The sequence below is a fragment of the Cyanistes caeruleus genome, chromosome 1 (genome assembly GCF_971803275.1).
Source record: "Cyanistes caeruleus chromosome 1, bCyaCae1.hap1.1, whole genome shotgun sequence".
NCBI classification, from domain to species: domain Eukaryota; kingdom Metazoa; phylum Chordata; class Aves; order Passeriformes; family Paridae; genus Cyanistes; species Cyanistes caeruleus.
Window position 1 is genome coordinate 83,548,801 of NC_141701.1, and position 27,999 is coordinate 83,576,799.

Consider the following 27,999-nt stretch of genomic DNA (forward strand, 5'->3'; position numbering starts at 1 on the left):
TACAAGAAAGAAAAAGGCATCATACTTAATTAGGCCCTTTAATAAGGGATGTTCTGGTGACTGGTTTCCAACTGGAAGAAAGCGTTAGGGTTAAGGTGTTAGATTGATTTTGCCTTGATTTTTGCCTTGATTTTTAGTCATAGAAGAACAGAATGGTTTGGGCTGGAAAGGACCTTAAAGATCATCTATTTTCAACCTCCCTGCCATGAGCAGGGATACCTTCCATTAGCTTGCTCAATAAGAAATTGTTAAGTTTCTCATAGGATATTGTATTGAATCATTCCTGAAAGAGAAAGGGGGAAGGGAGGCAGAGAAAAAAATTATGTGTGTGTTGTAAGGACTAACTCCCCTAAGACTTTCTCTTTGTTCCAAATTATTACTGAGTTTGATTAACCAGAACCCTTAATTTGTGTATTCCACTCTGTTGTGATTTCCCCTGGTTTGAAGCAGTGGGAAACCAACCCCAGCCCCTGTCCAGCAAATCCACTCACAAATACACGCTGCTGGTTTCCCTTCCACAGTATAAACACAAAGGAATACTCAATTAAATTGAAAAAGAACACATTTAAAACTGATAAAAAGGAAATAAATTTTTGCTTATTATACAATTACTCAGCCAAATCCCTTCCTACCTAGTATCATCACAACCAAAATCTTAGCAGGAGTCAAAAGAGGACTGCTAATACATGCATAAAAATCAACAAGAGCTCTAGAAGGGACTTATGCTTCTGGGGTAAACCCAGCTTCCAATCACTGCAGTTTTGGGAATAGGTTTCTGAGACTGGCTATCCCACACCATCTTCCATCCCTGTCCTTTCATCTTTCCTTGAAGCATGTGATAACAACCCCTTTGCAGCAGGATGCTATTTAGAAGGACCAGAAGTCTAATCCACTTATGCTGATGAGAAGATGTAGGTAGGAAATCCTGCAAATGATTTACAAATCATTTCAATATCTTGACTCTTGCCAAAAAGCAGCCCTTGTTTAGGTATTTGACAATCTGTCGTTACACTCGTTCAACAGCGACCACATTGACAGCTGATTCCTGGCTGAGTGACTCAGCCTGCTACTTCCAGCCTGCCAGAACTTCACTGAGGTTCTGTGCGCTGCGAGGCCCTGGGTGATGTGATCTCACTTTGACGTTCGCCCTGCTCCTGGAAGGATGACCTGAGGAGGCCCACAGGTCATCCATGGTAATGCACATTACTTACCAACACTTCCTCTTTGTAGGGAGAAGTGTTCATTAGACATCTCATACAGCAGCTTTCCAAATTCCTTGGCTTTCTTCAGTCAGTGCATCCCTTCAGGGATGGTCATGGTGCCTGCCTGACCTCTGTCACTCCATGGTGACTCCAGAGCAGTGTGACCACTCCTCTGACAGCTGGTCTGCACCACTGATGACAGAAGGAGAGTCAGTAGAGCCTTTCTAGTAGCTGCTTTCTTCATGTTCCTACACAGCTTCCCTGAGAGCTCCTGAGCGGGGTTGTTGGTGATCTCAGCGACCTCCGTGGTCCACCTGATCTGGAGGATCATCCATTCTCAGAGTAAGTGAAGCGGAGCAAGCATGCCTAGTGGTAAATTCTCCCTTGAGGCAGCAGGACTCTGGCTAAAGCACCTCAGAACAAAACAACACACACTGGGAATCAGTGGATACTTTTTGCAAGCAATGCCACCATGTGGGGAATGATGTGATAAATTGGTTTCCAACAGTCACCTAAAAATCTGCTGCAAGTTCCTTGTATGCTGGGATCTGCTATGAAGAAAATATAAATGGGCAGCCAAGAATGGTAGGACACAAAATACTTGGCTATCACCCAGAAACGCCTGCAGCCCAGCTGTGCTAAGCCGTGGCGGATGTGAACCCTGGCCAGCAGCCTGACTGCAGTTGCTGTGGAGAAGAGCTCTCTGGCTGGCTTTTGTGTGCTGGACTATGGACCAACCTCATGGAAAACCCCACCATGCTGGGCTTCTTTCAAAAGCCTGATTGCTCACAGTCACAGTTACCAAGGCAGCTCCATCCGTATGCCTGTTCAACTCTGCAACAAAACTCTCCACCCTGTGCAACACCATTTTTTTTTTGGTCAGAAAGTGGATGCTGGAAAGCTTTAGTTCCTGGCAGTATGGCATTCCAGATGCACTACTGGCACAAGACAGATCTCTTTGGTGTGGCAAAGAAATGTGTCAGGTTGCTGGAAGGTGAAGTTTGTGCTATTATGAAAGCAGGTTATCAGTATCTGCTGGCAGAAACAATGTTCCTAAAAATCCGGCTGACTTTCAAACACAGCATTTCCCAACTGCATGGGGACCACCAATGGGTTTTCACAATGGGTTCACCGCCTGTCTTAGGAGGAGACTGATGAAAATTTAACCCCAAGGCATGTCTTGATCTGCAGACTGCTTAGGTCACAGGCACTGAATATCTTGGAAAACATGCTACCAGTGACAGTGCCTGGGCATGTATGCATTTGGGAAAACTAAGAACTTATTCTAGTCTAGCAATGAGAATTTGCATCAGTTTGGAGAGCCTGGTTTTTGCCCTTGCTCTGACCAGAACAGGTGGAGACTCACAAAGGGTTCAGATCTGTTCTTGTCACTTAGAAAGCAACAAAGGATACCTTTAGAAAGCCAAAAGGAGGATGATGCTGCCTCTGAAAGAGCTTGGATGCCAAGTATATACACATGACCGTAGTTTGGTGTATTCTGACCAACATCTGGAAAGCTAACAATGCACGCTTTCACCTCTGTCTCACCTGGATCCGAAAATATTATCTGTTCTCCCTTTCCTATGGCTTCCCTTCCTGACTGTCCCAGGCCAGCTTCTGCACAGACTGAGAGAGCACAGAGCAGGGCATCACAGTGACCCCACTGTGGGTTGCTTTATGGGGAGCCACATGATCTGTCGGTGAAAAGACAGACTCATTTTCCTGGAAGTTTTGTTTAGCCTCACCCATGAATACCAAGCCCATTCCCATCGTTCCAGTGTATTACAAGGAACTCTCTTAATCTCATGCAACAGCATGTCACAGCCCTGTGACTACGCAGTCATAGCTGGAATGGCTGAGCAAGTGTGCAAGGGAGGGGTGGAGCTCTGAAGCCAAGGCACCTGTGGTAGCCACATTCATGTGCTTCTGTCACGGCACATGAAAGCAATTCTGCACACAAGTTCATGGCTGCCAGCCTAGAAGTCAATGAGCATTTTGTCACTAGAGTAGCCAAGGAAGGAAAAAAAACCCGAAACCCTAATATCTTAGATTTAAGTCCTTATGTAGTTATTTTCCTATTTTCATCTAAGCTTAGATATGTTCCCTACAGATTTCCTGAAAGCACTTCTGAGAGGTGCCTGGGCAGCCACAGAAATGACAGTGAGCTATTTTAGTATTAACTTCTAAGTTGATCCTGCCAATATTTTAATTGTATAACGCCTTATTTTGTTAATTTCCTTGGAGGATTTCTATGTTTACTCTTAACAAGAGACACCTTTGGTATTGAAGAAATAAATATAAACAGGCTCCTTCAAAGGGCATAATGTGCATCTTTGTTTATACTTCAAGTAAAGTACTATAGATGCAGCTGTTGATAGCACTCTGTACTAGGATAAATCATCACTAACACGTATTTTGAGGGTTTAGCTTTCCCTGTGCTATTCTCACTTCGGTGCTTATGACATTCACAAATAAATAACTTGCATTTACGTGATATATTCTTACTGGATTGAAGGGATACCTGAGATTTTTCAGGCACAATTTGTTTTAATGCAGAACATTCCCATTACCCTGCTGGCAGTGCTGCTCCCTGCTACCCTGCTGTCTGTGCTCATCCTGGCACACCAGAGTGGCAACACACCATGCAGAAGAGGCAAAATGAGTAGGGGCACGACCTTTCTAAGCCAACTTTGTTGCCAAACCTGCTGTATGGCCGAAACATATCCTCTGTCTCACATGAAAGGCCTTTATGCACAGCCTTGAAACACCAGACAGTATCCTTCCTCCGAGATATTTACAAGGGAATTAATGGGAGATGACTAACCTCGTGAAAAGCTGATACCAAAAATGTTGGAATCTCTTGGGTCACTTCAAATGCGCCAGTCATGCTATTTAGGGCATTATGTAAAACCATCACATTCAAGTCACTGTGTTGGTTGCAGCTTAATGAATCCACATTAATCCATCTCTATCAGCAGTGATGAATACTGTACCTTGAGGAGTTGTAGAGCTCTGAAACAAAAAAGGCTTAAGACGCCATATGAGGAAGAAAGATAAAAAGAAATAATTACAAGGAAGGATTTATAAAGTTCTGGAAGAGATTCTTTTAGTGCATTAATATCTAACAGGCAGCAAAGCTCTTTTTCTTCAAAAAAGCAATAAACAAAACAAATAGCTTAAAATGGAAGAGTCGAAGACAAGTAAGAGGATTAGTGTATAGGGTTGCTGAGTCTACTGGCAATTACAAGGTCTGCCTTTGCAAATAGTATCAACACAAATTAAAAGCAAAACCTGTAAAATACTGGTTTAGTTTTAACACAGTATCTAATAAAACACTAGTATGTATAACACAGACCTATAATCAATCCACATATAACAAAGCTGAGGTTCCTTTTCCTCAAGTTTGTTTCCCCTGCACGTGGCTTTCAGCCATACAGTTAACTCAGGATCAGCTGCTCAGTGCCTTGAACTGCATTGGAGGTGCTGCTGTTTCCTTTCTTTCTTCATATGATGGGAACAAGAAGTTTGTGCTGGAGAAGAAATTCCAACATTTGCTAAGGAAGCTGCACCTCCCAACTGTTTAACTGCAATGCTAACAGAGCCCAGCCTGTGCATGTCACAACGGGAAACATTTGTGTAATCAAAGGATCTCCACATCATGCCGCTGCTGATGACCTAGGAAAGTCCTGCCTTGCTGAAAACAATATGGGTTAGCTCTCCAAGAAACTGAAATTCAAGTGGCCAAGTACTGCAAGTGAGAATCACTGTCACTTGAAGTTATGGTGGGATTCTGCACCTGGGTCCTGCCCCTCTGCCCAGAGGGAGCTGGGACAGGACTCCAGTTCAGCAAGAAGGAAGTTTCACAGCCTGGTACTCCACTTTCAGAACACAGGGGTCTGACTTGTGCCTATCACCTTGAGAGGGGTCTAATGTGCAGCCAAGAAAGTACTTGCCTCTTTTCTCCTCTCACCGTATTATGAAAATATTTACACTCACTCTTGTTTGTAACATGCTTTAAAGTGCACTGCTGAAGAACATGTAGTAGTAGTGTTGATATTACTCATATGGAAGTGGTTTTGGAATCAGAAATACAGCTCAAACCTTGCTGAAAATTATTTAGGGAGCTGTAGGTACAAATAACCTCCTAGGTCATAAGAATGGAGTGTTACTACATATATAAACAAAAGGGCAACTGTAAGATCACTTACAGCTTTTAAATTATAATTCAGGCACTGAGTAATGGGAACTTCCTTGATCAAGAATAGTTCTTAATCGTATCCTCAAGAGAAGAACACTTTAAAAAGTAAAAGTTTCCCTGTATATAAGCACCATCTTAAATACCTTACTACACTGAAGGCCTTACACACCGAGATGAGTACAACTGCCACAGAAGGTGCACACACGTTTGTGCTCAAGTTCAAAGCAGGAGCAGCAACCAGCATAAAATTTCAGTTCCTTGTTGTATGTATATCCAATTTGTTCCTATAGCTGTGGCAGTGGCAAATGCAAATGAAGGGCACAGGTGCATACCTACCATTTTGAAAAATGGAATTAATCCCTGCTGATAGAATACTATTTTGAGAACAGTTTCCATATGACAACAGTCAATTTCTCTTTAGAAAGAAGGTTATTCTTACTATAATGTTTAATTTTAAATTGTCCCTTTGCTCATCCATCTCCTGGTCTCTGAATTACGCATACAGTGGCAAATGTCTTTTGTTTCAGCACTTTGACATTGAAATAAGTCTCTTGCTTTGTCATCTGTAGAAAAATTCTTCTTCACTACAAAAACAGACTACTAAAGAAGAGAGCTGAGTAAGCTCCCTAACACTCTGCAGGGTTGAAGGACATCAAATTCTTTCTTTCTAAGCTCCCTCTCCACCTTCACATGTTCACTGGAATCACTAAAGTGATTCATACCTTCTTGAAACACAGATGAACATTTAGCAGCATCATTGAAGATGACTTATAGCAGAGAAAGTATAAATATAATCTTTCCCACACTAGCATTTCTCAGCACTCAGCTTTTGATCCAGAACTGACTTGTCATTTTTTCTGTAGTCAAGGACTAGGGATGAAGCAATTCCTGTTTAATGATGGCCGATTATTTTGCAGTGATATCTTTGAAAACAAAACTGAAACTGGGTATTCACTGTGTATTTGATATGATTTTTTTTTTTTTTTTAAATCCCTTTGAGTATAGTTTATGGTAACACTGAGTCTACAAAAGCTGTTTACTATCCCACTGCAGCGGACATTAACCGTAGCTAAACCAAGATGCTACCAGAAATGAAGGGGTATAATGCTAACAAAGAACAGAACAGAATAGAACTGACTGCTGGCAGCAATATAATCAAAGCTGGACCTGGTCCTCTCTTCTACATTCACAATGAAAGAGTAAGGAAAACCACAGACATCAGCTGATGCCCATAATCTGTCCCCTCCCTTGTAGAAACATCTAATAACAGCAGTGTATCCCTAAGGGCTTTAAAGGAATCTGAGAATTGGGGGAGGCAGATTTCAGAAGAGGCTGAGCAGGAATTAACACACTCCAAGCACCACTGCAGTTACTCAGTCAGCTCTGGGGATGTGTACGGAGCCTGATGCCTCCTGCTGTAGCCATAGCAGCTGCCAGCAGAAATGTAGACAGTGAAGATCACAACAGATCCAGCCTCTATGAGGATTTCAGAGAAGGTCTGGTACCTCGGGATGTAACGCTGTCCTCAAAAGTCTTCTTGTGGTTTCAAGACCTTCTGGCATTTTCCTGCACCTGTGTGTGTGAGTGTATAATTTGTTCATTTAGTATAAAGAGTTCTGGTATGGAGTAATTGATAGTAGTCTCTGATAAATTACTTTTTATTCCCTCATTTTTTGTTGCCAAACTCCTGTAATCAGAAAACTCCTCCTCAAGATCTCCCAAGTCTGGTCAGAAAACTGCAGATTGTAAACCACCCTGTTCCATTTTACCTGTCTCCGAAACAGCTGTCATCAATCCAACTTTAGAAAATGGAAATGTGTATTTCACCCTTCTACTTCATCCTGTCAAACATCAATTTCATAAACTCCATTCCCATGTCTGACAACACCAGCTAATCCCTATCAAAATTCACAATTTCAGGAAAGTTTAAGAGTGTATATGAGATACTGGAAAATAGCAGAGCTTTCTCATGAGCTGGAGAGTTCAATTTAAATATGCATATACTTAGAGATTTCAAGCACACTTCCCTGAACATTTATGCAAAAATAACCATGCTGGATACTGCTAACATTTGGAAGTGCTAGGCCACTACAGAAACTGCCGCCTTCATATTCAGCAAAGTATGAAAATCGACCGCACGCTCCCTTTTCTTCTCACAGCTCAGCTCGGGGCTCATAGGATGCTGGGAGCCTCACTGCAGCCTTCTGCTCCTGAACAAATTTCACAGGGCAGAGATAAGTCCAACAACTTCCCCCCCATCACGACTTCAGTACTATTTTTGTTTTTTTAATTGCATAAAGCCGTTCATGAGTAGGGCTGCTGGCAGCAGTGAGTTAGTCTGGCAAGAGGGAGAGCAAGGTCAGCTCAGTCCCCGGCCACTTCTCTGAGTTGTACTGCAGATGACGGCTGCTCCGTGTGGACTTGCAGGGAAAATCCAGAGCTGTGGATATCAACTAGTCCACCCCATGGAGGATCTGGCCCAAGGCTGTCCAAACAGCCTTAACTGTGTGCTCTTACGCTATGGGAATTATCTCCTCAGAGGACACAACAAGAGTGTGTTTAAGTCTACCCAAGAGAGAAAACAAAGCCTGCCAGGGAATACTGCTGCTGCTTTTAAGCCCCTTGGGGTAAAGGCTCTGGAGTTAAAAAAAAAAGCACGGCAGCTATTTGAATCAAAGGGCAATGCAATGCTGGCATGTGAGCAAACGTGCATAGACTACCCATGTGTAAAATTCAGGCTGAAAACTGGAAGGGATTTCCCAACAGGGAGGACAAGGTGGCCCTGAGACAGTCTTCCAGTTAGGGCAGAGGACAAATCAGCTGAGCTCAGTTCAAACTGATGTTCAGCTTGTTTATCTGCTGTGTTAGGGGGATGTCACTAGCATGTACAATGCAGCATCATGTACATGATAGCCACATGTACGTACATGTAGCCACAAGGGGGAAAACTGGAAGCCCCAGGAGACTCCTCCTTGGTTCTGTGTTCTGGACCTTTCCTGTGTGTGGATGAGCATTCAGGTATTTGAACAGTTTGAGAAAGGTAAATCTCTCTCGCCACTCCCACCAAAGAAGAGAAGGGCTGGAAACTATTTGCTAGAAACATTTGGAGAATCATCACTAAAAATAATGTCCCTAGAGCCTGCCGTCTCCTGAGCGTGTGTCTTTGTGTCTGTGCGTGTTTGCATGTAGAACATTTCTCTCACACATTTAAATCAGGGGACCTGGTGTAACCTCTGTGAAGTAGGTGGCACAAGGGTGGTGCAAAGCAGTAGAAATAAACCAGAATGTATCAAACAGCCAGAACCCCAGCTCATCTACTCAGTTCTGATTTCTGCTGCGTGTCGCTGCTGTCAGAGGAGGTTTTGGGCACCAGTTTAAGTCTTTAATGGCCAAGTGCTGCCGTCACCTTCTGTCAGTTCGTGCTCTTGAATTCCAAAGAAGTTCCTGCTGGTGACTGCAGCTCTTGATATGGCTCGGCACAAACACCACAATTAGACCAGTTAATTTTCAGATTGTTCTGTTTGGAAAGTGGATGGTTTTCACCCACAGTAAACATCAGCTCTGTTGTTACAAAAAACTTTTAAAAGGCAGCTACATGATTCCATTGTAAATTCTTTGGGGAATAACTGTTTTCTGTGCCCTGTTTCATCTGCTTCTATGCGGTATGAACACAGTAATGTGTAAATGTGGAGAAATGCTTTATTAGGAGAGGTAAACCTTAATTTTATTATGGTTCTGTCTTATTTCTGAGTTCATATAGTACATGTGTGCACTAAAAAGACCGACCAGCTAAAAATGATGTTTTGCCAAGAGTTTATCTCAGGGCTCTTGGTGATGATTTATCTCCCCTAATATTGATGTAACTGGTCAATTGCTCAGAACTCCCAATTTATTGCAGTCTATTGCGTTTTTCATGAATATCTGGCAAGATGCTTTGCTGTGATTTTACAAAATGTATTAAAAAGGAGAGATCTCAGGCAGTTACAGCCCCATCCAGCAGGCATTACTCAGCTAAAACATCTCCAGGAGCATAAGAGATTTCTCCGAATTCCATTGTATGGTGTCCTTGCAGTATAAAAACACACGTTTACACTGCTAATTGAATGTATCTAATTTTCCTTTTCAGTAATTTGTTTTAAATCATGGGATGCGTTTTTTTTTAAAAAAATGTTTTTATTTAATGGCTGTTTCTCAGCAATTTTCCACAAGTAGGCATCTCGCGTAGGTTTAATCCCTGAAACACAATGACAGACTAATGGCACTGAAACCTTCTCTGCGTCTACTCACAAAGCAGCTCTCTTTACGGTATGTGCGCGAATATAGATATACATATATGTTTCCACCCACACTTCCATGTCTCTCTCCATCTTGGATCTGGAGAAATCATCTCCCTCTTCAGGGGGGGAAGGCTGTCAGAGCTCGCTGCTTGGGTTCTGCGCCGAGGCAGCCAACGGGAAGAACGCGGTTGAGTGCGGCCATTGGACCTGCCAAACCCTCTGACCAGACCCAAGGAACATAAACACGGGGAGCGCGGGAGAAAGTCGTGGAACAATTTTAACAAGGATTCAGCCCCGTGCCGTGAGGGGCGGCACGCGACACCCCCCAGGCCAGCGCAGGGAAGCGGCGACGCTTCCAGCGCGTCCCGCGCGCGCTCCCGCCCGGAGCCTGCGCGGTCCCCGGGGCCGGCGGGAAGCCGCGGGACTGCCGGGACTTGCGGCAGCCGCGGAACTACAGCTCCCAGCGGCCCCCGCGCGCCGCCCGGGCCGGCTGGGAGTCACGCTGTGTTTATCGGCGAGGCCCCGCCCCGCCGCGCGAGCGGTGGCGTCACCCTCGCGAGCCTCCCTCGCTCCCCGTGGGCTGGTTAATATTCATGAGCCGCGCGCGCGCGGGGAGCGGCGGACGGCGGCGGGATCGCTCGCTCCTCGCCTCCCTCCCTCTCTAATGGCGCTGGCGACAGCCGGGCAGCGGGACTGAGCCGGGCACCGGCGGAATGCTTCCCGCGGCTGCTACGTAATCCCTCCCACCCCCGGGACGCGGCGCCGCGCTCCGCTCGGCCCCCCCGCGCCGCGCCGAGCGGCGCTCCCAGCAGGGCGGCGGCGGCGGCGGCGGCATCCCCGGCCCCGCGGGCGATGGAGCCCGCGCAGCAGCGAGCGGCAGAAGCCCCGGCGGCGGGAAGCGGGCGGGGGGAGCCGGAGAGCGGCTCCCCGGGCAGGAGGAGTCAGGCGGAGAGCGGTGCGGAGCCGTCGGGCGGTGGCGGGCAGCTGGACGGCAAAGCAGCCGGCGGCCCGCGGCGGAGGCGAGGGGGAGCCGGCGGCTTCGCTCCTCCCGCGGCGCTGGCGGCCAGCGGGACTCCGGCGGCCCCCGGCGGGGCCGGCAGCGCTAACTCCCTGCTCCTGCGGCGGGGGAGGTTGAAGAGGAACCTCTCCGCCGCCTCCCCCTCTGCCGGCGGCGCCCCGGCCCCCTCGCTGGGCACCCGCAGCTTGGACAGGAAGGCGCTGCTGCTGCTGAAGCCGCCCCGGCAGCTGCAGCCCCTGCAGCCCCCGGAGCGGGACTGGGTGCGGCGAGACCTGCAGCGGGGCTGCGTCCACGTCTACGAGCGGCACATGAACTGTTACCTGCGGCCGGTGCTCTGCACCCTGGAGACCACGGCGGCCGAGGTGGCCGCCCGGCTGCAGCAGCTCGGCCACCGGGGCGGCAGCAGCGTGGTGCGAGTGCTGGGCAAGGCGGGAGCGCCGCCGCCGCAACCCCCGCCCGAGCCGCCGGCGGGCCCCGCCGAGGCGACGCCCGAGCCCGCGGCCGAGGGGCTGCGGCCGCAGCCGGACGAGAAGCTCAGGAGCCGGCGGGGGACGCGGAGCGGGCTGTCCGGAGGAGGCTGCGGGGAAGCGGCGCGGCCCGACCGCCTGCCGCTGTGCAGCGGCGCCGAGGAGAGCGACTTGGCCGGCGGCCGGCCGAGCACGGCGCCCTCCGACTTCAGCCCCGGGGCGCCGCCGGCCGAACTGTACCTTGCGGGGCCGCCGCTCTCCTGTCCCTCCCTGCTGGGGGAGCTGGGGCCGACCGGCTCCGACACCGAGAGCTTCAGCCCCAGTGCCGAAAGCGTTTCCGACCGGCTGGACCCCTACAGCAGCGGCGGCGGCGGTGGCTCGTCCTCTTCGGACGAGCTGGAGGTGGAGCCGGCGCCCCCCGACGGGGTGGAAGAAGCAGGTGCGGGCCGGGGCCCCCCCTGCCCGGCGGAGCTGCCCCCGGGGCGGGCAGTGGGGGTGCCGGCGGGCGCGGCCGGCGGGCGGGAGCAGCCAGCGGGGCCGCCCGCCCTGTACGTACAGCTGCACGGGGAGACCAGCCGGCGGCTGGAGGCCCACGAGAAGCCGCTGCAGATCCAGAACGACTACCTCTCCCAGCTGGGCTTCCGGGACCTGTGGCGGGTGCAGGAGGAGGGCATGGACTCGGAGACCGGCTGCCTCATCCGCTTCTACGCCGGTGAGCGGGGCCGGGGGGCGACCGTGGGGAAGGGGCGGGAGCCGCGCCCACCGCCCCGGTTGTGGCGCGGCGGGTGCCGGGGTGAGTGGAGGGCGTGCGGGCGGCTGGGCGCTGCTCCTGCGCCGGGCTGTCCCCTGTCACGGGGAATGTGGCCCGGGGCTGTCCCCTGTCACGGGGAAGGCGGCCCGGGGCTGTCCCCTGTCACGGGGAAGGCGGCCCGCGGGTGTCTCCGTGCCGGGGAGGGCCGTGCCGGGAGGTCCCCGGCGGCGGCGGCGGGAAGCGTTGCCCCGAGCCGGCTGCCGAGAGAAGCCGCGATGTCAGCGGCGCCCAGGCTGCTCTAGCGCTGTGCCCAGGGCAGCCTCCCCTTCCTTCAGCGCCTCGGTAATGGAGGTCGTGCTTGTGTTGTTTTCCCGTTCAGCGGCACCGGGTGTCCGAGGTTAAATCAGCCTTAATCTACTACTGCTTTCCCTAGTGACGAGGAATTGCATCGGTGCCGCTGCCGGGCACGGGAGGTCGAAGGCTGTTTGTTCCAAATGTTTGCGGGATGCCGGCAGCTCGCTCACAGTTCAGTGGAGCCGTGTGCTCGCTCCGGGGAGCGCCGAGCCCGCCCCATCGCAGAGCCGAGGGCACGGCCGGCTGGCTCCCAAGGGGGAAGCCCCGCGCAGCTCTTGCTCCTGAAATGGGTTACAGCCGGACAGGGCGCGCTCAGCCCGAGCTGAGAGCGGTGCATTCCTGCAAACAGAACCGTGCGCTTGGCTCTCCGCGTTGTTGGCATCAGTTTTTCCCGTTAGAGTGGTGGGACTTCACCGAGAGACTGAGGGCAGTAAGCGAGAGAAGTAGGGAGGCGCAGGTCACGGTCTTTGGAAGCGCGGTGGTCAAAAGCTTTATAATGAAAAGGGAGAAGCTCTGTAATGCAGTTTTGCTGTTACAACATACAGTACAGAATTTGGAGAGTGTTGGGTGGAAAAGTTAGCTCCCACGTTTTAATTATGCAACCTTCTGCAATTTTAGGGAGGTTTAAAAATACTTTGTGTGTCAGTTGAGTTGTTTTGTGTAAAAGACTTGCTATAATCTCGGAACTTCTTGGGTTTTAACTATCCTGTACATCTCTTCAAAAATAAGACATTGTTTAGTGTCCAAGTATACATTCAAATACCTTGTAAATTTTCCTGTGAAACAGGTAAATGTGATACCCCGAGATGAAGTCATGCTATCAGAGTAGCACATGTCATCCATCCCCTTGCTGGGTTGGTGGAGCAGAATGGTCCTTCAATGAACTGTGAGAATTCAGTGCTTTAACTCTGAAAAATACAGAGATTCTTTTTGAGTGAATTCTGCTGAATGTCAAATGGAGTTGGTAATGGTGGGGTGGGAAGAACAGTTCGCTGGATAAGTGCCCTTCTTTATTCAGAAGAGAATGTGGGAGTGGTGGCAAGTGGTCAGTTCAGCTTTTCTTCAGATTTTTTGGTTGTACAATGACCCTGGCATAACGAGTGCAAAAGTAGTATTTGTTAAAGGAATTGACACAAATAGGTTAGATGCATTTGGGTTAAAAAGTAGCCTAAAGTACTTTACTTTTTTCAGATGATGATTGTGGTCTTTTGTGTTTCTTTGCCTGCTTTTGAGGATGGAAGTCAGCAGGTGATCTGGGAGGGTTGTTGCTTCTTTTATTTCCAGTCCCACCCCGCCATTAAATGGGGATGCACACACGTGTTTTAAATTGGGACAGCTGTGTGCCTCCTTTTCTAACAGGATGCCTTCTAAAGAAAACACAATCAGGAAACATAGTGAAGTCTTACACACAGTTAAGCCTGTTTGCATGTAGTTTTAATGCATTAAATTATTAATTATACATGCTAAATGAGGATCTTCCAACTCTGTTCTATTTCAGTGTCTCAACTTGACTGCTAACGTAGCTCATACATTTTAGACTTCCTTGTGCAAAACTACTGGATAGAAAGGTATTTCTGTGAGCATACATAGGATTAAATTAATGCAAATTTCTTATGCAAGTTCATATGCTAATAAGTATGCCTCTGTACTTCAAAAGTGCAGCGTTTTTTGAAATCCTTATCTCTTTGAGAGGATCTGTGAGCAACATCTAAAACACCTGTGATCAGGTGCTTGTAACAGAAAGGTTGCAGCATCTAAGGTACCAGACCAGCCAAAAACAGCTAAGAAAATATTACTGACATGTAATCATACTGATTTTATGTAACCGTCTTGGCAAGTTCTCTCTGCTTCCTTATTTTATACACACACAACCCAAAGATGAAAGGGAGGGAAGGAGAGACACTTAAAAAGAATACACACCAAATTGCGCTGGAAAGGGGAGCAATTTTTTTGGCCCCAAAGTTAAGTGTTTTGCTTAGGAGAAATACCTTTTTAATAAATGATCCTCCAGGATAATACCCTAAGGAAAACTTGAAAACAGTGATTTCCTGTTTGCCTAGGACTTCGTTGATTTAAGTAGCCTGGCTTGTCCCAATGGATAGAGAACCAATGGCATCTCTATCCCTGTAATTTCCTGCAAGCTGTCTCAGTAGGATTTGGTGATACTGGTTTTGTACTGATGTGAAATGGCGTAAACCTAGGTTGGATTTATTGCATTGCTTCTAAAAGGAATTCTTTCACCTAATCCCCCTGGAGTGGAGAGAGAAGAAAGCAAAGTGATGACTTTGGGGTTTTTTATTTTTGAGGAGAGACGGTTTTAAGACTGGAAGGTGACTCTACTGAAACTTACCATTACAAATTCCATGTATGACAATATAGCAAATAGTTATAGTGATTGCTGTAGGCTGGTAATTTCTCCTGTTGTGGAATCTGGAAAACACAGATTAAAAAAAAAATATTGCTGGGAGAACTGGAGAGAGTCAGTTTTTTCTGCTTTGACAAAACAGTTTTCTTAATAAATAGCAGTCCACAAATATTCTGTAAATTAAATATCTGGTCTTTTAAAAACCCTTAAACCCAAAATGGGACACTAAGAAGGTAAAAGTGCTTCCTGTAGATTGCCTTGGTTTGTTTCAGAATGTGGTTAGTGCATGTTTCTTCTGGTGTCTCCTCTCATTTTCTTCCTTAAGAGTGTGAATGTGGTTGATTTTGTCAGTGTCTTGACTCTTAAGCATTAAATGGATAACACCACCGCTGAAACAAAATCCCTTACACCTTTAAGGGGCTGATCCTACTTCCTGGATCATCAATTTGAGCAAAACTGGGCATTAGTGATTGGTCAGCCATGTCAATTTTTATCTCTGTTGAAATCTATCTTAACAAAAGATAATGTTTTAATTTAACCTCAAAGTTTGAAATACTTAATCTCTATTTAAAAGGACATGGTTAAATAGCTTTCTGCTGAGATACTGTGTGACTGAATTATGGAACTGTGTAAGAATCCATAGTGCAATTACAGTCATGATATTGTCGCCGGGAGACCGATTAGGTCAGACTTTGTAAACTATTCCTAAAACCTCAAGAGTGGCTGTGATCCAGAAGACCTCTTGCAAACAAGTTATAGTATTCCTTATTGCTTCGTAAAAATAATTGTTGTCCCAGTGGCCTTGACATCCTGGTAATTTGCATGTAGAAGGAAAAACAGGCTAATACAACAGTCTCATTAAAAACTGCAAAACTGCTTATTTGTTTTAGATCAAAAATAAGCATGGGATTATATGCTGTGCTCTGGAGCTTCTGCATGGCAAGGAGCATGAGTAATACTATCCTGGTCTTGAAGAGTGGTTCAGTACAATAGATGTTTGAGGCTTTTTTGTTTTAGTGCTGAAAGGTGATGCTGTTTCTGATTCTGGCACTTGGCCACCATCAAATTCTCTGCCCCCTAATGTGACACAGGGCTTCTGCACCTGCCTGTGTCATCAAATATATCACTTTTTCAGTAGGTGATTGCCTATAGGCAGAATACTGAGAAATGCCAGATGTAATTAAGGGTGTTAATTTTGCATCTGGCTGTCAGATGTTATTTGGGAAGAGATCCTTTTGGCTCACGTGGCCTTTTGGAAAGCTGTGAAGAAAAATGAATCTAGCTTGGTCTTGAAGTATGTTATAAGGGATGTTGTTCTGTCCAGTAAAGAAAAAGGGTGGGGGGGGAAAGATCTTGTGTCAGGATCAGTTGCAGTGCTCTGAGCAATTGTGTTTGCTTGCCTTCTTTAAAAAAAGTACACCTTGTAGTTGGGGTCATACAGAGACTCCAGGTAGATGGATGGAAGCATGGTTTTAGATGCTTAGTTTAGAAGGTGCCAGAGGCAGTGCAATGCAGAGCTATGTGAAATGCATTGAATTGCTGGCTGCTTGTTGTGCTACTTGGTGAATAACTCAGTTCAGCTATTTAATACACTGATAAACTCGATTTAAGGTGACTAAGTGCTGTTATGGGGGGAAGCATGCCAGAGACACTCTTTTTATTATGGAGTGTGGGAGAACAGCTGTGCCCTAAAGAGCTGCTTTTGGAGTACTTGACATAGTTCTGACATCTCATATCTTCAACATGAAAGGAATTAATTCACATTAATGTGAATGGATGTCTTTTTGCAGGTGTGACTGGACAGGAGAGGTCTCCGTGAACTTGTCTGAAACCGAAAGGAAAAACAGCCTCTGCCTAGGGCTGCTATAATCCTGATTCTTTTTTTCTTCTTAACGTGACTCGGATGAACATTCTTTGCCTTGTAATCATTTATATGTTGGCATCTCCTGCAGAGAGAAGTAATGCCTAAAATTTTCCTCTTTGGAAAACTCACGTTTCAGCGACAAAGCAGTTTAAATCTGGGCTTGGTCCATGTCGGTCCCAAGGTAATGACATTTCTAGTCCTGTTCTGCAGGAAAGTTTAAAATGGTTGCATTGCCTTTGGCTAGCTCCACCTGCTTATCTCCTTTGGAATGGGGTCTTTCTGATGTAGGCAGCTTTCCAGGGGGGTTCTCAGGCTCTTTGGAAGGAGCAGCCATGCAGATAGTACTGGAATGCTGGTGCAGCCGCAGCTGAGCTTTGGTATGTGACAGCTGCTAAGTACAATGGTCTTTGCAACTTTTAAATGCTGTTGTACTCCTGGCTAGCATCCATAACTTAAGTACGTGTTAAGTACCGACACGGGAGATTTTAGTGTGATGTACATAGCAGTTACTATTTATACTAAATATGTAGTGCCTAATTTGGTGCATCCAGGAGCTGAATTTCTTCACTGTTGCAGCACAGAACATGGCATTCTTTTTCCTTTCTTTTCTCTTAATGTATTTTGATACTGTCCCTCTTGCAATTTTTACCAATTATCCCCCCCCCCCCGCTTTTTTTTAAACTGTACAAATATCATCTTGATGATGGAATTGCTGATATACCTAAGAGCCCTTCTCTAATTTAAGCATCCATCTGTTCTATTAGGACAGTGACAGACTGCTATGCATCTAAAGCACTGCGTGGTTCTTGGGAAGGTACTGCTTAATAGTACGAAAATAAAGGATTAATTCAATGCAGTGTTAGCAACTGGTGCGTGCTTCTTGATTATCAAAACCTGCTTTGATGGTTAAAAAAAATCTCTTTATAAAACAAGGTAAAGAGATATTTATTTGTTATTTAAGTGGTCCTGTAGAAAAGAGGCATGTATAAAAAAACCTGCTTGGACAGGTCAGTTTGAAAAATATATACATATAGAATTCCATAGAATACAAGTTTAGAGATGGAAGTCCTGGAGTCTGCTACTTCTTATACTTAGCTTTCTAATTTGAAGGGAACCTGTGCCTCACATCCTTACAGCTTCATTTCCCTCTGTGTTTAAGGGGTGATCGTTTTGAATAACTATTTAAGCTACTAGTATATTAATTTAAGGGAGAAAAAAGAAAAATAAACCAAAACCTGACCTTTATTTGCCTTGGACAGAAGCAAAGATAATTTGACTTAGTCTTCAGTGTTTCATTATTTTACTGCTTGTGGAATGGGGCACACTGGCATTTTAGTTCAGATCAAAGCACTTATGTACTTGTTTTCAGCTTCCCTTGAGTCAGTTTCATTGCTCTATTTTAGAACTTTTGCTCAAATGAGGATTTGTACTCTGGGAAGCCGTTTGTCTGGAGTAGCTCTGTAATAACTATATTCTGAAATGCAGAAAACTGAATTCTGTAGTTAACTTTGAGGGTATTTTGGTAAAATATTTTGTCTGTGTGTATTCAAATGGAATAGATCTTGATGCTTCATGTCAGTTGCAGTTTGTGTAGGGAAACTTAACCCAAGTAAAAAGGATGGGGTGGAGTGTACCAAAATACCTTCAGGTTTGTAAACTTCACTGCCTTTGCCATGTGATTCCAGCTTAGTTTTTATTTCTCTGAGGTGTTTAAGAGAAATGTAACCAACTTTCATAAGCAACTAAAAAGTTTTAAACTCACCAAAAAATGAATGTGTCTTAACTTTTACTATATTTGGCTCTAAGACAGGAATTCTGAAACACTAAGCCCTTCACAGGATATTTAAGAACATCATAGGAGAACAGTGGTCCTCATTTAAAAAAACCCAAACAATGATATCTTAATTATGACAATCATCTGAGAGATTGGAAACTTGTTAAAATTACAACTGCATAATAGTGTCAGAATTGTGTATAGGTTAAGGTCTATAAATTGTATGGCAGAAAATGTCTGTGAAAATTCTAGATTTTTCAGTTTTGTGCTTCATTCCAAAGTGCCGTGTTTTATTCCTTGTGTAACTTTTGTCCTCAAATAGCTTTTCTGGACAGTTGAATTAGCTGTAGCATTGCCTTTTTTTTTGTGAATAATCTGCACATTTTTCACTAGAAAATAACCAGTATTCGTTGTAGATTAGTTGTTTTTTTTCAATTAGTCTGGCATTTATCCACTGTGGTATCTTAACATAGATACCACTTTCTAAAAATAACTTGTGGCAAAATTGGATTGAACGTTTTCCCACTGATTGCTGTTACATACTGAAGTCACCTTAGGTATCTGAGAATTTTAAACTTAAGTATTACTATTTATGATATATTTTATTTAGCTCTTAGTTTACTTTTCATCATATGTGTGCTATATGATAAACTGTTGACATGAAGAAAAAACATTACTTACTGTTTGGAATGCAGCAGCTGTTGTACCATCACAGAGGGATGTATGTGGGTTTTAAATGAATAACAATACTGTGTTTTGCTGAAGTTCCGTTCAGGATTTCAGGTTGGCAAAATGAATGGTAGAACTGGTTTTCTGTGGTGTCTGTGCTGGCATAGCCACTGTGGTGTTTGTTTTTTGTTTTTTTTAAAGAGGGCATGGTCAGGAATCCCCGTTGGGGTCTTGTCTGTTATTCACCATGGATGTGGTCACCAGGGCCCTCTGTACTCACTGCCACTGTCAGATAAAATCATTTAGTTGCATAAATGGATAGTCCAAGTTCTTTATGCCAGTTGCCCCAACCATTTTTTTGCTTTTGCTTCCCTGGTTAGCTTGCTAGCTAGTTCTGGCCTTGGGATCTGATGGTTGAGATTTCCTGCTCCCATGGATGTGGTTAAACATGTGAAATAAAGGCAATGGTACGTAATCTCTTGCGGGTTTTGTACCCCCTTCCAGCTCCATCCCCCCGTTATTCAGTGGGCAAAAACTGTTATTTGGAGGACATTACATTTAAAAATGACAACTGTAAAATCAGGAAGAAAGACCTCCTGGAGTGAAGTAATTTAATTTCACCACGTAGCATACTATTATTTGAAGCTTTTTCTGTCGATAGGGAAGTAAAATTTCTTCCAGCTGGCTTTGACTTATTTGGAGGGATGCTGAAAATACTCACTGCTCAACTAGCTGTGTGTTCCTCGATTTGACAGCTAAGAATAACTATTTACATATTGATGCAAAATACTGAGTTTCAGGGAATATTTCTCTCCAGTTTTATCTAGTTTAGTTCTTGGTAGAAGGAAAATGAGAATTGTGTAAGTGGGCAAGATTTTTTGAATTTAACTCAATGTGCTTTTGTAGGCCAGAGGTAAATTTGTGCATCTGCAGGGTATTAATTGTTCTTGGTCTTGTGCAGTGGCAACAGGAATCTCCAATTTTACTATGCTCTGGATTGTAGTCATAATTCTCAAAACCCCATAAAAGCTACTTGAACCAGTTCTTCTCATCTCAGAGCACTCCAAATGCCATGCCAACTTATTTAAATAAAGACAAAACAATGGGCCTTGGTCCAGGGGGTAACGAGGAGCTGGAATGCCTTTGAAGTTCAGGACCCTAGGCTGTAGGTGCAATTTACATAAACCTCATTATGTAATCTGAATGCAGTTTCTCTTCCTGTTTGTTCGATTTATGAAGCTTTGTGTCCAAGGAGAAAGAGATAGTAAGACCTGTAATTAAGATAAGTAGCAGGCCACTCCTTTTCTGAATATGTGCTCTGGGGAGGAGAGAATGTAGATGCAGCATTGAGGGAAGAACAAAACCTGTGATTCAGGCACCTTCAGTTGCTGAGATTAATTCTGACTCTTTTCCTTTGAAAAAGCTGCATGCTTCTTTAAACAATAACTATGCCTAGTTCAAACTATTATTGGCTCTAATATAAATGGTACAGAAAAGCTTGGAAGCCCTTACCAGCAATAATTTTGCTTTTATATACACCATGGAGGAACTCTATCTAAGTGGCTCTCAACAGTTTTTAAACTGCCTTGAAAGTTGTAAGTATCTTAGTGGATAGTGAGTTTTCTGATCAGAATTGTATACAGTGATGTTTTGTTGTTCTCATTCAAGCACTTGCTTTGTCTTACTGCCAGATCTTCACTAACCTTTTTCTTACAGCAGGTAGTAAGTAGGAGCACTGCTTAGAGCAACAGCAGCAGAGCTAACTGTGCAGCCTACTTGGTTATTAGATGATTGGTCAGCTGAACTAGTGACTCCTTGTCTCGAGTTTTTTTATGATTATTGACTCAAATTCATAGAATTGCTGAGGTTGTAAAAGACCTCCAAGGTCATTGAATCCAACTTTTGATTGAACACTTCCAAGCCAACTAAACACTAAGTGCCATGTCCTGTTGTTTCTTGCATGCTTTCAGGGATAGTGACTTCACCATCTTCCTGGGCAGGCTGTTCCAATGCCTGACCACCTTTTCAGTGAAGAAGCTCTTCCTGATGTCCAACTTGAGTCTTACCTGGTGCAGCTTGAGGCCATTTCCTCTTGTTCCTGTCACTTGTTGCCTGGAAAAAGGGACCACTCCCCACCTGGCTATACTCTCAGGCAGTTGTAGAGTAATAAAGTCCCCCCTGAACCTCCTTTTCTTCCAGCCTGAACAACCTGAGCTCACTCAGCTGCTCCTAATCAGACTTGTGCTCCAGACCTTTCACCAGCTCTGTTGCCCTTCTCTGGACCTGCTCCAGCCCCTCAACGTCCTTCTGGCTGTGAGGGGCCCAGAACTGAATGCAGGACTCAAGGTGCAGCCTCACCAGGGTCAAGTACAGGGGGCTCTGCTGGCCTGCTCCTGCTGGCCACACTATTGCTGATACAGGCCAGGATGCCCTTGGCCTTTTTGGCAACCTGGGCGTACACTGGCTCATGTTCAGCTGCTGTCAACCAGCACCCGCAGGTCCTTTTCCACCTGGCAGCTTTCCAGCCTCTGCCCACAGCCTCTAGTGCTGCATGGGGTTGTTGTGACTAAAGTGAAGGACTAGTAAGTGATGGAGGAAGGTATTTTATCCTGTTCTGTGAGTTACTTAGTGGGACAGACAGACCTCTAGGGGACATCAGTGAGCAACCATCTTATTTATGAAACTTATTAGGTTGTCTCAGGCATAATTACTGTGTGTCACTGTTGACTTTCTGCATCTACGTCAGTTTGCTTTCATGCTATGAAGCTTGTCTGTTGAAATAAAGAAGTTAATGACAAAGTGTTAAGAATAAAGTGGTGGAACATCTGGAAGATGGCTAGCATGTCTAATGAACTGAAGTTAACAGTTTAGGAGCTCTTGGTTTCTTCTGGTACAAGTATTTTATGGCCACAAAATAAAGCATGATAGTTTGCAGGTTGTGAACAGGATGTCTCAAAAAGAAGTTAATCATATATGTGTGGGAGATGCAACTTAACATTTCAGAAATACCAGCAGGAGTTTGTTGAAAGCTGTGCAGTATGTAATTATACAAAGTTATTCCTGAGTTGAGGACTTCTAATGTACTGTCTTGGTAGAAGCATGATTGTGTGGATTAAAATTTGATTATTTAGAAGTAGACCTGAGTTTATATCCTTTCAGAGCAAGCAGTTAACCTTTTTTGTTTTGGGTGTCCTAGTTAATAAAAGAAAGAACTAACTGAAAATATTTGAAATGTCCAAGCTCTGTGAGATTGCTATGGGTGTGTCTTACCTTTTGTTTGTTTCGGTTTTTTGTTTCTTCTGGTTATGTTTTGGGGGGGGGGGGGGGGGGGGCTGGGCAGGTCTATTTGATGGCATAGAAACGTGTCCTTACTCTGTATAAATTAAATTCAAACCTATAATCTATATATTCCCTGTAAATAAACAGAAGATTGCTGTGATACATTTCCAACTATAAAATAGAGGGAGTGTTTCCATTTCATGACTTCTAGAACAATGGTATCATCTGTATAAGCATATTCATCCTTGCTAAGATTAGACTATAGCACTGAGAACTGCTTGGTGTGTGTCTCTAATCTTCTTAATCAAATGACAACTTTAATTCCTGCTAATACGAGAAGAGTATGTTAAATTGTTTTACTTACTTTGCTTTACAGGTTTCATATTGGATGTGTAAAAAAATGCTTCAGAATGCTTCTTTCCTGAATCTTTGTGATAAAAGATGCTAGTTTATTTTGCAATTTGTAGCTTCTTGTAATTGAATCATAGAATGAAGATATATTGATCAGTATCACTAGATACTGTAGTACAGAGGTTTAAGACAGCTTGTAGCCTACAGTGGACTAGGCCATATTCTTCTGTGAGTGTCTCAATAAATGTTTCTCTGGATAAACAGTCTGCCAGAACCCGAGGTGTATTTGATGCTTAATTTGCAGCACTGGGTGGGATGGGATCCTTTGCTCCAGTGCTCTACTGTAGTGTGAGCAGTTTCACTACCTCTTGCTGCTTCAGTTCTGTTTTAATAGGAGGTGTATTTTGAGTTCCTGGCAAATAACTGATACAACTTAGCTACACTGTGGAAATGGGGAATGCAGATTTGTCACCTTAGTTGTGAACAGGACTGTCTAGTTGAGGGTGTCAGCAGATTGCAAAGCAGAGATCAACTGTAGACCCTTTCATCCCAGAACAGGCAGCTAGATACTTCTTAACCCTTTTGCCTTATTTTTTTTTTCCTTCTTTTTTTCTTCTTGTTTTTTTTGTTTTTTTTGTTTTTAATTTTTTGTTTTTTTTCTGTTTTTCTGGGGTTATTTTTTTTCCTTCTTTTTTTTTTTCCTTTTTCCTTTTTTTAATCCCCTTTTCCTCATTCTTTTTCTACTGGAAGGACAGTTTTTGGATATTCTTGGCAGCATTTACCAAGTGAGCCATTTTGTACATTTTGAGTCTTCTTATTGAAGATTTTGAAGGGTTTCTTTTCAATACACATGTATCAGCAACCTCTTTGTGCGTTCCTCATTCTACTGTGCCTGTATCTGTAAGGCTGTATCAAACACTACCACTGCATTACGTGTGGAGAAGAGCATTTGTTCTAGCATGGCTAACACAGAGCTGCAAAAATAAGTAAGTAAAATCCTCTCCAGAGAGTCACAGCACACGGCTGTAACCAATTCAACAAATTGCTGTCTGTATATGTCAACAGTGTAGGATCAGGCAACAGTGTAGTCAAAAGAGATAAAAAGAACAGTCTTAAAGCAATTTAAGGTCTACTGTACCTTTATATTACAGGAATAAGCATTTGAAAAGTTTTTAGGGTTTTTTTGTTTAAATAAAAAATCTTTTGTCACATGTATGTTCTTAATCCAGCAGAGCATCTCTAGCAAATACAGGGCTTTAAAAGGCAAGGGATGTGGCCTGGGTTGTCTGTTAGAAGAATTTGTAAACTGATTTTGAAATAAAGGAAAAAAAATGCTGATTTTGCATAGTAAGAATTATGGCTGATGGTAGAAGAGTTCATGCTGTTATAGCCTTTGAACCTAGGGTTGGATGTACTGATTCTTTAGCATTAGACTGACTTGTAAACAGTGGTATTACATGCAGCACATCCTTAAAGCTTCTGCTTTTTAGGAATGTGTACAGCACACATGAGGGAGATTCAGCATTTGGCACTGTTCTCATGTTTGCTGTCACCAGCTAAGCTAGGCAAGATCAACTAGACAAGTTAAATAAAACATGCGGTTAACAGTCATTGTCCTTTCTGAATTGTGAAGGGAAGTGTTCTTAGGGAGTATTGTACAGGAAAAGTCTAGTCTCCTCTTGCAGCCCCAAAAAAGGTAGGATTCTTGTAGGCAGGTCCCAGGAATTCAGTGTTCAGACTTCTGTTCAGGAGAGGATTGCATACCAGCCATATGAATTTCAGTGGGGCAAGTGCCAGGTTCTGCACCCAGAGTTTGGGAGCTCTGGATGCACACACCACCTGGGGAATGAGAGGTTGGAGAGAAGCCTCACAGAAAGAGATCTGGGGATCCTGGTCTGTGGCAAGTAGAATATGAGTCAGCAGTGCGTCTTTGCAGCCAAAAGGGCTTAACAGCATCCTGAGTGCATCAAGCACAGAGCCACCAGCCATTTGAGGGAGGGGATTGTCCTGCTCTGCTCTGCTCTGGTGCAGCCTCACCTTGAATGTTGCGTGCAGTTTTGGGCACCACAGTATAAGAAAGATTTCAAGCCATTGGAGAGAGTCCAAAGGAGGGCTATAAAGATGATAAAGGATCTAGAGGGCAAACCTTATGAGGAGTGGCTGAGGTCAGCCCAGAGAATAGGAGACTGAGTGAAGAGGAGACCTCATTGTAGCCTACAGCTTCCTCCCAAGGAGAGGTTGAGGGGCAGGCACTGATCTTCTCTTCAGTGACAGGACCCAAGGGAATGGCATGAAGCTGTGTCAGGGGAGGTTTAGGCTGGATGTTAGGAAACCACCAGAATGTGATTGGACACCAGAACAGGCTCCCCAGGGAAGTGGTCATGGCACCAGGCCTGCCAGAGTTGAGGAAATGTTTGAACAATGTTTTCAGACACATGGTGTGATTCTTAGGGCTGTCGTGTGCTGGGCTGGGGGTTGGACTTCAGCGATCCTTGTGGATCCCTTCTAGCTTAGAATATGATTCTATGTGTCATTGTCACTGGTGAGCACAAGAACAGCTCTAGAGTGTTATAGAGGTGAACTGTTCTTGCTTGTATCTATGATTCTTTAATCTGTGAAATTCTTAACTATGTTGCACTTGATTTGGGGAATTGCCTTTCCAGATGTGGTATTGTTAGTTGAAGTTTGTTCTGTTGCTGTGCATGTTGGCAATCCTTAATTAGAGATGGTATTTAGCATTCTCTTCAGTAAGCTCTTTGGCCATTGTGCCTTGGCACTATGGATTTCTCGTTGCACTGGCATTTTTCTTCACATTTTCTTAGCATTTTTCACATTCAGGTTTAACTTTAGCGCATATCTACTAATTTTCACGTACAGCGTGTTCTCAGTTGAAAATCCCTTGGACTGTTCTCTGTAGATATGACTATACTCCTTTGCAGCAAAATACATAATTGTCTAAAGATGGTTGGAGACTAATGTCTAACTTTCAAACCTAATGTAAATGCTGTCCATACCAAAACAAATGCTGTAGCCTAAAGTCTTTTATGCCCACTTTTTATTTTTATAAACCCACCAACCTTTTTGTAGCAGAAATGTCTGAATATATCGATGTCTTCATCAGTAGCAGGGAAATAGTGCAATACCCTTATTTTCCTAATGAAATATTAGGCAAACCTTGTCTTATCATTCATGCATAAACATCCCACTCTGTCTTTTTGGATTCTCTTGTGCATTTGCTTCTCCACAGAGGAGTAAGAATTGTCCTTTTGACAGCTGGAATGCTTAGCTAGATGCTAAGAATACACCCCTGTGGGACTGTCTGCAGGCAGGCACACCTGGCAGTTTTGCTCTGGATGGGGAATATTTGCTTCCCTTCTTGGCAGTGGAAAGCATGGTGGTAGCTGGTTGCAGGTCTCATTAGGCCATGCCAGCATGTCCACTACCCTGAGCATTTCACTGTGATTTGATGAAATGTAGGGCTGTCACCTTTCTGGCAAGGCACAAGGGTGAGGTGCTGCTGTCTCACGGCTACCAGCCCGGGTTCCCAAATTGCAAGCACGGCCAGCTGAACTGTAAAAATGAGTGCACAATGCTCTGGGTCATTTTGATCTTTCCCTCTGTGTGCTATTCTCTCCCTGTCCATTTTCTTGTGTGTATGTGAGGCTGTTGAGAGATGTGTGTTTTGATGAGCGACAGAGTCCTCAGAGGAAGCTGCTCTGACTTTGTTTTGTAATGACCTGTAAGGCAAATTACTGAGTGTATTGTTCCTTGGTAGTTATAAAGAAGGGAAAGGTAGAACATGATCGGGGTACTGGTATTTGTTACTGGTACTCTTAATTAATGTGTGTGCTGTGGTTTTTGCTGAAGGCGTTTGAACTGAAAGGAGGGTTTGAATGCTGACGTATCAGTTTATCCAGTTAGGGGTTTATGGTACGGAGATAAATACAGTTGTAGCTTGCTTGCAAATGTCATGAGTCTCATGGTGAGTGGAGAACAAAGGTAAAAAACCCATGTGGTAGAGAAGTATGGCTTGTCTCAGACTAGCTGGTGAGGACTCTTACCTGCAGGTAGAGCAGTGCTTTGCCTCCATCGGCAGCTCTGCTGGATCTGGCAGCAGCGTGGTGGTGACATCACCCTGAGGAGAGGGAGAAGGTTAGGCAGAGTCACTGGGGCTGCTTGTTCTGCACAGGCACTTGGGAAAGGGTTTCTTTCGTATGCTGTCTAATAGATTCAGCCTTTTATTTTATAATATAATTAAATAACCAAGCCTTTGTGAGGCTCCTGAATTCCTTTAATTTAGCGGCAGCACAGAAGCTGAATTCAGAGTATTCATGGGCCTGTACTATCTCCCTGACTACTTGCCAGGTCTATTCATGCTGTTCTGAGTGCAGGAAGTTCTCACATTCATTCAGGGTTGGGGGGTTGGGGGTGGAAGGCGTTGTGTGGTTGGCTTTTTTTTTTTTGTAGGCAAGGGAAATGGTTATAAGGAAAATTCTTCAGCAATTCCCTGGGACCAATTTACCAACTGTTAATCTGTGAGTAAATAATGGGAACAGTTTATACACTTGGCAGCTCTTTAGAAAGAGCAAAGAATCATGAGAAGTTCACAGTCCACAGCCCCAAGATAGCTGAATCCTTTGGTATGTTCGGATTTGTCTGAACAGAGATAGATTAGTATTTTTTTGCTAGCAGATGTAATCTTAGATATTCTGAAGTGCTGAGTTCGATGAGGAAAACTTTTTGCTGGCATGTGGTATCTGTCTGCTTATATTTAACTTGCTTAAGCTCAGTTATTCTTTTTCTATTTGAGTTTTAAGGTTGTAGCCAATATGTTTGTTGTCCATAGACTATTACTCATGCTCTCTCAAGGAGGGGATAAGGAAGTGTATTTACTGCCTGGTGAGAAGAAAGCTGGTAACAGTGGGCTTTCCTTTGGTTCAGGGAAGGGATGAGAGAAAGAGGGAGAGCGAGGGGCCAAGGAGGTGAAAGAAAACTGGGAAAACAATGACTAAATCAAGGCTAGTAGTCAAAACTACAAAATGCTCTGCAAGCTTAAGCATTCATTTACTTCTCAGGAACTGTCTCACATCTCTGATCTGTGGTATCTAATCTTTATAGCTAGATACCACAGTGATAGACATTACTGACACGTGTAAAAGTCATTGGAAAAGGGAAAGTGATGTATTGGTGTGGATTTTCTGCTGCTACAGCTGAGGCATTGAGGAAAGCACACAACTATCCAGGATGTGTATAGAAGGATTTGGGCAAGTTGCCATTTTCACCAAAACATACAGAATTGGAGTGGTACACACTTTCCTGGTATTTGCTTGTTAGCATGTCTCTGGATTGACTGTTGCAAAATGGAGAGAGATGTGCTTGATGGAACAGTGGGATGGATATACACGATTTGGTACCTGAATGGCAAGAAAG

General features: G+C 44.5%; 1 protein-coding gene across 1 annotated transcript in view; it reads left to right on the forward strand.

Annotated features, from left to right (window-relative positions):
* The first annotated feature begins 10,329 nt into the window (after positions 1–10,329).
* Positions 10,330–27,999, forward strand: part of PHLPP1 (PH domain and leucine rich repeat protein phosphatase 1) — a 136,809-nt gene continuing 119,139 nt past the window's right edge. The window contains exon 1 of the mRNA XM_086899377.1: positions 10,330–11,874. Coding sequence (XP_086755503.1) covers positions 10,530–11,874 — 1,345 coding nt within the window. The 5' untranslated portion in view covers positions 10,330–10,529. The remainder of the gene's footprint in view (positions 11,875–27,999) is intronic.